Source organism: Condylostylus longicornis, unplaced genomic scaffold, assembly GCF_029603195.1.
Source record: "Condylostylus longicornis isolate FDR11 unplaced genomic scaffold, ASM2960319v2 ptg000100l, whole genome shotgun sequence".
In the NCBI taxonomy this organism is placed as follows: domain Eukaryota; kingdom Metazoa; phylum Arthropoda; class Insecta; order Diptera; family Dolichopodidae; genus Condylostylus; species Condylostylus longicornis.
The window spans coordinates 4,414,127-4,427,097 of record NW_026578068.1 but is presented as its reverse complement, the minus strand read 5'-3'; the positions used below and the strand labels follow the sequence as shown (position 1 = coordinate 4,427,097).

At 24.3% G+C, this 12,971-nt stretch overlaps 1 protein-coding gene across 2 annotated transcripts in view; it reads right to left on the bottom strand.

Annotated features, from left to right (window-relative positions):
• The window catches only part of LOC129614079 (dystrophin-like), a 119,124-nt gene that overhangs the window by 46,099 nt on the left and 60,054 nt on the right, over positions 1–12,971 (bottom strand). The window contains exons 3-7 of one of the 2 annotated variants that reach the window (XM_055528467.1): positions 9,539–9,629; positions 9,116–9,236; positions 6,867–7,000; positions 6,114–6,207; positions 5,511–5,591 (exon numbers count right to left, since the gene is read on the bottom strand). In XM_055528467.1, coding sequence (XP_055384442.1) covers positions 5,511–5,591; positions 6,114–6,207; positions 6,867–7,000; positions 9,116–9,236; positions 9,539–9,629 — 521 coding nt within the window. Of the gene's footprint in view, positions 1–5,397; positions 5,592–6,113; positions 6,208–6,866; positions 7,001–9,115; positions 9,237–9,538; positions 9,630–12,971 lie in introns of those variants that run through there. The other variant, XM_055528466.1, reaches the window with a different exon arrangement.

Genomic DNA, 12,971 nt, shown 5'->3' with positions numbered 1-12,971 from the left:
TAGAGTAAAGATTAAAATTTTATAGAAGTATATTAACACGAAGTCTGACGTATTCATATTGATAGATATATAGGTAAATAGTTTACATAGTAACACTTAAAATGTAAATTTAAACATGTTTAAACTCAAATACAAAATATACAGATGCTTTATTTATATATAAATAGAACAATATATGTGATTAAAAGGTGCCATAATTGGTGATATCTAGCAAATATGATTACCTAACAGCTTGTCTCAGAATTAACATAAAATTATTTGATTTTTATTCCAAAATAAGCATAATAAATTTTTTTAATATCTGCATGTTCTGGCCTGGCCGGTTCCTTAATTAGAATAACTAAATAACTACAAACTTTTGTTGTTATTTGAATTCTTTTTGAGGAACGGACGAATAACGAATTTGTCACAATTTCATTACTTTTATGTTGTTATCCTTTCTTGCATATTCTAAAAATTTTAGTGTAAATATTTTAAAACATCTTTCAAAATCTCAAACATTTAATACCATTACAATATGTAAAATCTTTGTTTTAATCACCTACTCTTCACAATGTAAAACAAATATATTAAAAAAATAAAAAAAATTAAAAATTTAAAATATTCTTAACGATTTTCATTATTCTCATATGTATGCTTAATAAACATTTAGAATTACAAAATATGCTTAGCATGAATATGTAAACTATGCAAAAAATTAATATTTAACTTTATTCATAAACACCGAATGAAATTAAATATTAATATTTCTCAAGTGCAAAAAGATCCTAAGGACACTTAAATAAATAATAGTTCCAGTTGCCCTCTATTATTTAAACTCCTACATATAATATACATACCATAAAACCTAATTATTAATCAAGAAAACTATTATTATATTAATTTATAAGAAAAATGGATTCACTTTACAATTATTTTTGATCTTAAACTGATTATACTAACATTTGATATATTTCAAAAGTACTTAAAAAATTGAAATAAATTTCAGTCTAAATCCATTTTGAGGAACAAGCAGCAATACCATATTATACACCATAAACTGTGTTGCATTTGCAAATAGAAAATGAAGGCGCTTGAAGGTATTTAATCAGTTCGTTTTTTTCCTATTTTGTTATAACAGACATGCATACTTTTTCCCTGATACAACACACATGTAATAAATAATAATTTGTATTAACATATGGACCATTGAATTTCTCATATAAATGAAATCCTGAAAATGATTTTGGTGCTCTAATTTTGGCTAACCCTAATTTTAATTTTTTTTTCTCTCTCATCTTATATGCGAATGTGAGTACAAATTTTGCTTGACATTTTTGCACACTATTTTTCGTTTTTTTTTTTTCCTGTTTTATAGGTCGTCTATCTACCAACAGCAATATTCGCAGGCTATTCACATATCATCAAATTACTTTTCTTTTCAAAAAAAAAAACTATAAAATGGAACGAAAAAAAATTTTTTGCATTACACATTTAAATATTTTAAAAGTAATATGGTTCGAGTTGCACACATTATATACATAATTATACATACATAGTACATAGATAACATATAGATGAAAAAAACGATGCGACCCCAAAAATGTTATACAAAAGAAAATCTTTATTTTTCATTAAGCAAAGTAAACGAGGTAAAAAAAAATTAAATAACAAAAAAGCAACAACTTTAATTAAAAAGTGACATAAAAATTTAAAAAAAAAAGGTGATTAAAAAGGTGAATCAAAATGAGAAAAATATTACTTTAATAACATGACACACACAAAATTCGTAAACTATATACACAACTATATAAAAACATGCTATGTGCTGCAAATAAATAATGTTTTTCTTAACCATTATATTTATAAAATGTATAAATTGAAATATAACTGTATAGTCGCGGTGATAGTCATTTCAGGATATTATGTAAACGTAGATTAAATATTATAAAAAGATGGAAAAACAAAAATGTTGAAGAGTTTAATGATTTACCCAACATGGTTTTGGTAGAAACTATTTTCATTTTATGTTTTGTACATGGAATGGCTAATATTTGAAAATAAAGCAAATTTCTACAGAAAATATGATTGAAAGGAAAACATTGTTCCAGGTCTTATAACTCTTAATCAGAATATAAAGTTCTAAATCAAACCTGAAAATAAACAATTAAATAAATAACTGTTATGTATTTTTTGGTTCTATTTGAATTGAAATTTAAATTGGACCAAGTTGTAGCATGGCAGTGTTGAAAACTTGCAGTATATGGCTTTCACATCACCCAATTTTGAAATTTGCAGCCCATTTCGTTCTCTACTAAGTTTAAAAATCAAGTTGTAGCATTATAATCAGAATAGTAACATCGAATCAAAAACTTTAGTTTTTGAAATATGACTAAATGTCACTACGCACTTAAATGAACTTAACTACTATTTTGAACTATTTTACATGAAAATAATTTTAGTGGATTTACCTGAACCCAGTTTTAATAGTCGTAAAGATAGATGGAACAGATAATGAATCTATAACTCAATTGTACGCAAAATGTCTGTGTAAATACTTTTTGTATGTGGCTGGGTTACAAATGGAGCGGTGAATTTTAATATACGTATCTCGCAAATATAATTCTTACACGTATGTATATATTGAAATTTATATTATAACAAAAGAAACAGACATAATTATATAACATAATGTCTGCGTCTTTTATCAACATAATGCTGTTTTAATTTTAAAATTTGGCGCGACCACTTCATAATTAAATTCCAAAAGCAAGATATAGTATTTCTTCACTTTTATGAATACAAACCGAATAAAAAAGTTGGAGGGAAAAAAGGAGAAAAAAATTAAAACTAATTTTTTTCCTGTGCACAATTTTCCTGAATAAACTTTTTCTTTTTTTTTGCATTTTTTGTGTTAAATTTCATTTTTATGCATATAAAAAAAATCAAAATAAATCCTATTTTAATTTTAAATAAAATAGTTCTTTGTTTCGGGATAAAAATAAGTGAACAGTTTTTCAACAAGCGAAAACGTCAAGGTTTATATTTTTTTTAAATTTTGATGCAGAGAATACCAACAAATTCATTATTACCCCGAAGAATTCTGACTCAAAGAGTTCCAGATAATCAAATCAAATAGGTCTTTTGTCAATTTATGTGGCATCTCTTCTTTAGAACGGTCACTTTTTAAATAAGCTTATTGTTACTAATGTGAAGTTTATTTATTTTACCATGCTAATCCTGTTACTAATTTGAATAACATTTATATCGAAAAAAAATACACTAGTCACAAATTGAGTAATTAAAATAATAAGTGAATTTAAGAAGAAAATAATTTTTCAATTAAAAATTATTAAGGTTTAAAATACTCAATTTAACGCAAAAGTTGTACCTCTACACTCTTCCACCTACAGTTTGAGCTGAAATTCCAACCAAAACGATAATGATCCCAGCCAAACAAAAATATTATATAATACATATTTAATAAAAAAAAATTGATATTTTATCTAAACCAATTCTTAAAGAATTTTTAATAATAAATCCCAATAGAATTTGAATTTTAATAAAATATCAAACTGTATACATAATAAAAAAATTAAAAATCTATATAAGAATACTTTAAATTTCATAATATGCTAAAATGGAAAATTTTCACTATTCCATAAAATTATGCCAACCATATTATCTTCTTCTTCAAATCACGTCCTTTTTTATTTAATTAAAACCTTAACAATGTACGGTAGCACACAATTTCGAAGTCTCCTTCGTAAAATTATATTTTTAATTACTGTTTTAATTTTATTTTACCTTTTCTTCTTTTTGCTTTTCATTTTTTTTATAAGATTTTCTTTGAATTATGTACTCTCGTGTATATCCGTTCCACAGGACGTACATATTATACGATAGAAAAAAAAAGAAAATAAATATTTTGCAATATACATGCATAAGTAGAAATCTCCTGTATACCTACACAAATAAGAAATAAATTTACTTACATATTTATTTAAAATATGAAAATGTGAAAAAGATGTGTCAAAATGGGGTCAAGTTGTTGCAAGCTTATTAATTCAAGAGTTGCAGTAAACGTAAATAGAAAATTTATGAATAGAAATACAACAACTAAAAAAAAACAGCAATGCATTTGAATACATATAAAATGTATATATAACAATCTTTGTATATATATATTATGTTTTAAATGTATATTGTGTTTGTATATGTATTGGTATGTGTTATAAAAATAAAAGAACAGAAGAGGTAACTACCGATACGTCATGTGCCATGTAATAGGAAGAAAAGAAGAAAAAAAGTTAGACAAAATAAGAGTCAAAACTTGAGACAATATTTTTAATTCATCAGTGCTGATAAGTAGAATTCTATTCAACGAACAAGTTATTGGTATTGAAAGTTTTTAAGCTTACATATGTGCATTTTAATACGACGCTAAAAAATGTTAAATTTTTCTAATTTCAATCAATTCAAATCAATTTTAATTGATTCATTCAGCGTCTCATTTTAGTGGACATTTGAATTAGTTTTATAGTTTAAAAAATAGTAATATTAACCAATGTTTTAATTGAATTCGGATTTTGCAAATATTTTCTGAAGCAAAGAAATAGAAGAGCGACTCTAAAATTTCAAAGAAATTACAAGTAAAATTAATTTTTCATATGGCTTAGTTGCGTAACATGAATACTTGTAACATTAATCCTTACAAACATATCGTTTAAAAATTTTATTCTGCCAACACACCTGATTCGTGCCTAATTTATTTTTTTTGTCAGGAAATTTTTAAAACAAACACAATGGCCTTTATTATGAAAAAAATATGTCGTACAATGCTTCTGATAAGAAATATCGTACGAAATATTTTTTTCATAATAAGGACCAATAATTTTTGTCATTCAACAGCGAATACATCGTAAAAATTGTACAAACACCAATTTTTCCAAAAAATTTTTTTGTACTAAAGGTTTCATACCTTCTTCACTCGTTATTTGCCATAAAAATTTCAATTTCAATTAGGAAAGTATGTGTTTCAGAAAAATACCCAGAAACATGATTTTTTCAATATAAAACAAATTTTAATTTTGAATAAAATTTTCGTTCAAATAAAACATCAAAATACATACATAATTTCTTTTCTAAGATCTAAACCCACAACAAAACCGAAAAACTTTTCGAATAAAACGGTAAAATACAAAATTTTTCTCATAATTTTTTAATTAATTTTAGTCAACTCAAAAACCTTTTCATTTTATATTTTATACTTTTCCGCTATCTATTGAAAATTAAATGTAACAATGAAATTGTATCTAAGTCACAAACCAAATAGTGATAAAATAATGATAAAATTCACCGTATTTTAAGATCAGGTACGGACCACTTTCACCTACTTTCAAATTATAAATGTAAAAAAAGTCTCCAAAAATTTTTCGTTTTAAAATCAAGTGAATTTAGCAAAGAAAATAATCATTTAGCACAATGTTTTGCATATTTTACAAAAAGTAAAAAATGTTTTTAGCACTTACCTTTAGCACCATTGGATTTCTGTCGATTTCCGCTTCAGCATTTTCACATAATGATTCTGCTTCAGACAAGAAAGCTAAGAACTGTAAGAAATAATATTTTTATCAATAATTTTATTAATAATAAATTAATATGGTTTTAAGAGAAATAAGTAAAAAAGCTCAATGATGGCGTTTAAATAAAAAGAAAAGTTTAAAAAAAAGGTTTGTATTGTATTGCCATTGTCAAATATTTGCATTACAGTAAGGCGCTATTAAAGACGTCATAATAATTTGGAATCTCTTTAAATTGTGTTTTGAACAACATGGGATTCAAAGAGAATAAAATAAATTCTTTTATTAGTAAAGTTATAAATGTTAGGAAAATTTTGAAGTGAATGAAATTTTTAGGAATTTATGCATTCAATTCGCTTGAATTTTAATTTTTACAACTATCAATAAAAGTTTTTATTCAAACTTGTAAAAAATTCATTGTCACTTAAGTTTTAGATCTGCCCGGCATTTTTAATAAACTTATAACTATATAAGTCTGATATGATGAAAGCAAGAATTCAAAAACTCAGATGTATGCACATATATAGGTACATAATATAAGAAAATGTTTACCTGATCCATGGATCTGTCAAATGATTGTAAATTATGTACAGCAGCGTGCAATAATTTTCCACGATTTATAACAGCATTATTTAAATTATTGTACCTGAAATAAGAAATAATTATTTTTATCTTTTTATATTTTCGTATATAAATTGAAAATTACATATTTTTTGAGAAATAATTGCAGTATTTATACAAAATATGTATGTATCTACAGTATTAATCCATAAAAGTATGCAATTTTATATTGTTAACATGTATGTATATTGTTATGCTTGCTACACTATAGATATAAAGCTATAGCTGACCCTGCACGCTTTTATACGCGGAAACTTATATAAATACAATTTTCGGTCATACATACTATTAATGCAAATATGCTTGGCTATATGCTTGAATTTCGAAGAATTCATAAGTATGTATAGAACGTAAAACATAGCATTTTTCTTGTTTTTTTATTTTGTTAGGGAATGGAAGTAACAGCACACATTTTTAAACTTTCAATGCATGGGGTAACTAATTTTCCATGTAAAATTCAAAAATTATTAAGATTCTTCTTTCATTTCAAAATGTTTAAAATCTTCTATAAATACATGTAAGTATAAATTTAAACTGAAATTTTAAAATTTTGCAGGATTGCAAATCATAATTGAGCATATACAACCAATAATATAAGAGTACGAGCGAATAATATATTCATTGGTATATACCGTATACATACATAGTTAATTCCAAAGCTTTAGTGGTCTCTTTAACACTTACCTTTGATTGACTGCTTCTGTCATTCTTTTAATACGTGATGTATCATCAGTTGGATAAACTGCAATTAACTTTTGTGTTAAAGCATTGAACAATTCTATATGATGCTTGTATTGATGCAACTCAGCATGGAAAGACTTTAAATAGTTTTAGTTTAAAAAAAAATAAAAAGAAAAAAATAATTAAAACAAAAACGTTATAAATTAGTCAAAGTAAATCTACATCAATAAGGTTTGAATAGACACAATATGCCTTCAATGATGGAAAACCATTTAAAGCGTATTCAAAGAATTTTGTATGAATATATATACGTATGTATAAATGTACAACTGTGTTTTTACTAAATATATATATTTGAAAAAAAAAATAGTGGTTTAAAATTCTTCAAAAGTAGAATGTGTTGGATTTCGCGAACAGTAAAAGAACTGTGTTTATTTCAGACCCGGTGTATCTCGGATATTGTAAAAAGGAACCTCGTCAAAAATAGTTAATTTAGTGTGTTTCCGCGAAAAACCCGACAAACAAAATTTGGTGCCATCACATATTTTCCCTTATTATACTAAAATGCGGTCGGTAAAAACCGTTTGCTGTCAGTTAAATTCAGATACAATTCGGTCTCTAAATTTTCCTTTTAGAATTTTTTGGGAAGAAATTTTATTGTAATACAATAAAAAAAATCGAATTCATACAATTTACAGACAAAATAACTTCAAAAATTTAAGAAAAATGTGTTCAAGAAGCTGATGAATTAAAAGAGCAATTTGACATACTAGTATTTGCATAGTTAACATCCCGGCACATACATATTTCTCGGGTCTAACCACTTTTTGCACTTCCGTGAACCTAAAGTTTATTTATAGTTTAGACAAAATTTGGCTAACAAAAACTTTCATTTCTGGAACTTTGAAATATAAGGGAAAGGTCACACAAATCGTTTCCTAAGGTTTCTTTACCACTAACTTTCTTAATTTAAACTTCATATTAGAAAACCTGAGTACGTGTTGTAAACAGATAGGCAAAAGCATAGTCAGAGTGCAAAATATAAGCAGATTTAGATAGATAACTATTAAAAACAACAGCTTTTAGAAACAAAAGCTATTTATCTATATCTAGATCTGTAATATTCAATAATAAAAAATATAGTCGATGCATTGGAACACAACACATATTTAAAGGAAACATTCTCATTGATAATGCGTGGTTCTTGTACAGTTTGACTGTGATGTATATATGTATACATTTATGTTATATTGAAAGTCGAAATATGAAGTAGATATCGATATTTATAATTGGGATTGGAGTGTATGTACAAAGCGCACGAATTCAATCGAATGAATTTTTTGCATATTTTTTTTGTTTTATGCAAAATACGTGTTTAAAAACACATCAGATAGATAGGAGCATAAGTTTGTTGATTTATCAGCATATGCAGACACATACAATTTTTACTTATACGAGTAATTAACTATTTGTTCATTTCATATCCTTGAAATAGATTAATTTATGCAAATATAAAGATTACCGAGGAATTTAATTACTTTTTTTTCATACAGTCTTCGAAACTGAGTTGAAATAAACAGAAACTGAAAGTACAATTTTGCTTGAAAATATTTTCCGAAAAACTGATCGAGCTGATTTTTTTTCCTGACCTTTTAGTACTTTCACACTTGCCATTTTGTTTGACATTTTGTTTTGTGAGGAGTGAATTTAAAAATGCTTCATTGATAGAAACTATCTCTCTAAATCGCAAAATAATCAAAATCCAACATTTCCTACATCATTACGACCACAATAACATTCAAAAATTTTCAATTTCATTTTATATCAAAACTTTGTATTGTCGCCAAATTCTTAAAAATATTAATAACTTAAAAACATTTTTTATATTCTGTGCCAAAGTAGTTTAAGAAACTGAAAACTTATACCTTTTAGAAACAAGAAAATTAAATTGAAAACTAAAATTATGTTAAGCCATTAAAATTTCACCCAACCAATTTTACATCATATTTTTCAATATTTTCCACGAAAAAGATACGGTAAAATAATTACATTTAAAAAACAACTTGAACACTTGCAAGAAATTATCCTTTTTGATATTTTTATGGTTTATGGTTTATACTTTGGCAAGAATCATACATTAAAATTGTGTGGTACCACAAAATTGTGATATCTGTTATTTTGTGTTCTTCTTATGTTAAGCCAAAAAACTTTCGTAATCACACAATTTTTGCTTTTATATAAATTTTTTTTACCTTTTGTTCCTTTTGTTGTGCTTCTAAAACGTCAGCTGTTGTTGCAACAGATCCCATACGTTCACAACGATTTTCCATACGTGATAGCCATGTTTCAATTTCAAGACGTTTGCTTTCATATCTAAATATTATTAAATTATGAAAAATATTTTTTTTTTTTCGATTAAAATAATATTAGATTTTATTATACATAATATAGATTAATAAATATGTTGAAGCGTAGACTGTAGAATATTTAAAAGATATTTCTATTCAAAGCATATTTTGTACATATTAGCTTTTAAAAATTAGCGTTTTAAAATTTTTCTATATAGAAGATCTTTATTGCAATTTTTGTTTTCATTTAAATTTGGATTCTAAATTTTTTAATTTTAGGATGAAATTATACAACAAAAGCATTTCAAAATTTTTATTTGAACTAACCTTTGCGAGTCACCTAACATATTTTTCAATTGTGAAGCTCTTTGTAATACACATGATGATGTCTCGTCCCAATGCTCTCTTAATCTTGTTACTGTAAATATGCAAAAAAAATAAAATATTGTTAATAATTCAATAGGAATAGATTTAGCATGAAATTTTGAATTATTTAAATGGATTAATAAAATATTTATTATTAAACTTTTTTCTTTTTTTTTAGAAACAACATCAAAAACTTGTTTGTGTCAAGCATAAACAATCGTGCTATTAGATACCATATTATTAATATTAGATTCCATCTTGTACTTATATAAAATGTATAGATTTTTTTATATAATCAAGTCTGTATGTACAATAACATTTCAGAAATTATTGAATCAATTCTAGTAATTATCTGAAAAAATAAGCAATAAATTTTCTTTTCATTTGAATGTATATCTAATTGCATTGTGCTTAATAAAAATGTGAGTTTGTAATGTTGCATTGTATTTGCTCTGTGCATTTAATTAATTTTCATTTAAATTGTATTCTGTTGTTATCAATGTATTTATATGTATATATCATTCGATATTAAATTTAGTGCAAGTATAGAAATAATCTGGATAAGTCGCTTTAATTCTCTAATTAAATATTTTCTTTAATCGCTTAATAACACAACGTTATATTATTAAGTGTAACCTAAAGAGTTTCAATTATTTTTCAATATAAAATCAATAGCACTTACTTTTACTTTAAAATTACTTTGCGAAAAAAAATGGAATAAGTAGGCACTCAAATCTGTCAGTTCGTTTATACTTTTTTAATTATGTATTTTAAGGCAAAACTTTGTGTTTTATGTTATAAATATGCTTGTGTACATTTAATATAGTTTTTAAAGGATGGAAATATTATTTTATAAATTATGGATTATTTTATTTGTATAACAAAACTATTCTAACCATTCACGTCACATTTATATAATTTCGAAAAAGAATTTCGTTAAATTTTTTTGTTTCCTAAAATGGATAATTAACGTAAATGTTTTGTGTTAAAAATATTTAACTTGTAGCTATAATGATCAAGAGAACTCTGAAATTATTTCTTTATAGATTAAAATTATATATTTCCTTTATATCTTTAAAAGGACAAATTTTATTTTATTTCAAAAGAAAAAAATGTTGGATAAATATCTTATTTTTTTTATAATAATTCTGAGGCCAAAAAATGTTTTAGATGTATAGGTAAAATAATGACGATAATCGTTACCATTAAGGGTAATAAAGTAAAATGAAAGTTTGAATTTTATTCTTCTTATAAAGAACTATCCCTTTGAAGAATTCTTTTGTGTTTTTCTTATACTGGAATATTATTTCCAGTGAAAAAGAAACAACATGAAATTCCAGGAAAATTTTTATCTCTTCAATAAGATGTAAAGATTTTTCTAGAAACTTCTAAATCAAAAGTAAAACAAATAATACGAAATGAACTCTTCAGTTAATTATAGTTAGTTATTCAACACTTAGATTTTAATGAGACTATCATGGGAAATTTAAATTCAGGAATGGGTGAAGAAATTTAAAAGAAGTTTGTCTTTCTTATAAATTGAATAGATTTCTTAATATTTATAAATAAGAAGTAAATTTTGCTTTTATTTATAATATTCTTGATTGTCATAAAATATAATAAAAATTTTAGTTAACTAACACGAAATTGTGTTATAGGAATATAATTCTGTGATTCCATAATTAATGTGAATTAATTTGAAAGGAAAATTAATTTTATAAAAATTCTATAATTAATTTAATTAGAATTATTTTTACTTCAAATTTGCAAAACTTCATTTTAATAACATTGTGTATCCAACTTATTTCAATGGATTCATATGAAAAAAGGGTATAGCAACAATATGTGAAAATGAATTTGAAAAATAATTTCGAAACTAGTTCATACATTACTATCAATCAAAATAAAGGTTCTCAAATGACAATATATTATTCAAATGAAAAAAATGGTCAAAAAAACAGTGCAATTTTACACCTATATTACAAAATTGAATTTTCTTTTGTTTTGACATTCTCAACTCAAAAAAAATTTTTTTGAACTTTATTCAAAGTTCTGAAATGTAAAAGTTAATAATTTGCAATACACTTACGAGTAGGATATTACAAATATACATATTTCTCATATTGATTAAATTTAATTTAATTTCATTCGGAATTTAATTGCAATTTGAATCTCAATTTGTAATTTTTTTCCGTTCAAAGTTTTCTTTAATCATAATTTTTTGTTATAGAACTTGTTTTAGAACTAAATAAATCAGGGCTAGTATAATTGTGAATTAAAAATTTCTTTGAATAACACATTTCTTTACTCACACTATTCTAAATTTTTATTCTAAAATCTTAAATCATAAGTTACAAGTAATGTTAGCTCTGAAACAATTTTAAAGACTCAATATAATTTTCATTCAAAATCAACAAAAACTAGTTTTTATTTGAATTCCCCATATCTACAGTGTTGTCAAAGTTAATCAAATATTTTTTGTTTGTAAATATATGAACACTTCTAATATTTTTCTTTTTTATTTTTAATTAAAATATGAAAATTAAATTTGTTTTTTCTTTCTGCAATTTTTATTTTATTTTTTAATATTGCTTTTACTTGTATTATATTGCTTCTTTTACTACATCCATTCCATACTTTGGAAATGATCATATTGAAAAAAAGGGGTAATATCTAATAAAAAGAAAATGACATGAAATTTAATTTGAAACTTTAGTTTATTTTTCAGGAATTTTTCCAGGAATAAGACAAAATAAATAAATTAGATTTTCCGCCTCTTTATATATGAAAGTTTTTTACGTTTCTTTTTCAATCTTTTTTTCTTTTTTTTTAATATACATATACACATATGCTATATGTATACTCATATTTTTTTATTGTAATTGAAAAATATATACACAAATCAATATTTATATAAGTGCATTTATATACATATATGGATTTACATAAAAATATTTTGATTGTTATAAAAGATCTGTTATATGCAAATGAAATCCAAAAAAACTTTTTTTAATTTTATAGTGTCTGATGCTGAAAAGAACACATACCATTATAATAATCAGGATAATTATAATAAAACATCAAAATAAGTCTTAAGATAAGATTTTTTAAAATTCTTCAAATTGCATATTTTTCAATTTTAAATAATTATTTTTGTTTCTCATCCCAAGTTTCTTATACTTCTCATCCGCTTTTTTCTTTAGGGGGATGTAAAGTTAGAGAGAGGGATTTAAATATTTAGATATGAAATGACAAAGTCGTGTATTCATTTAAAAAATAGTTTGGCACTACCTGCACAAGGGGATATTGTAATCATATAATTGATCATAAATTTCTGCAAAAATTTGGTTGAAGAATCGGACCAAATTTAAAAGCATTCAAAATTTGTAAAAAA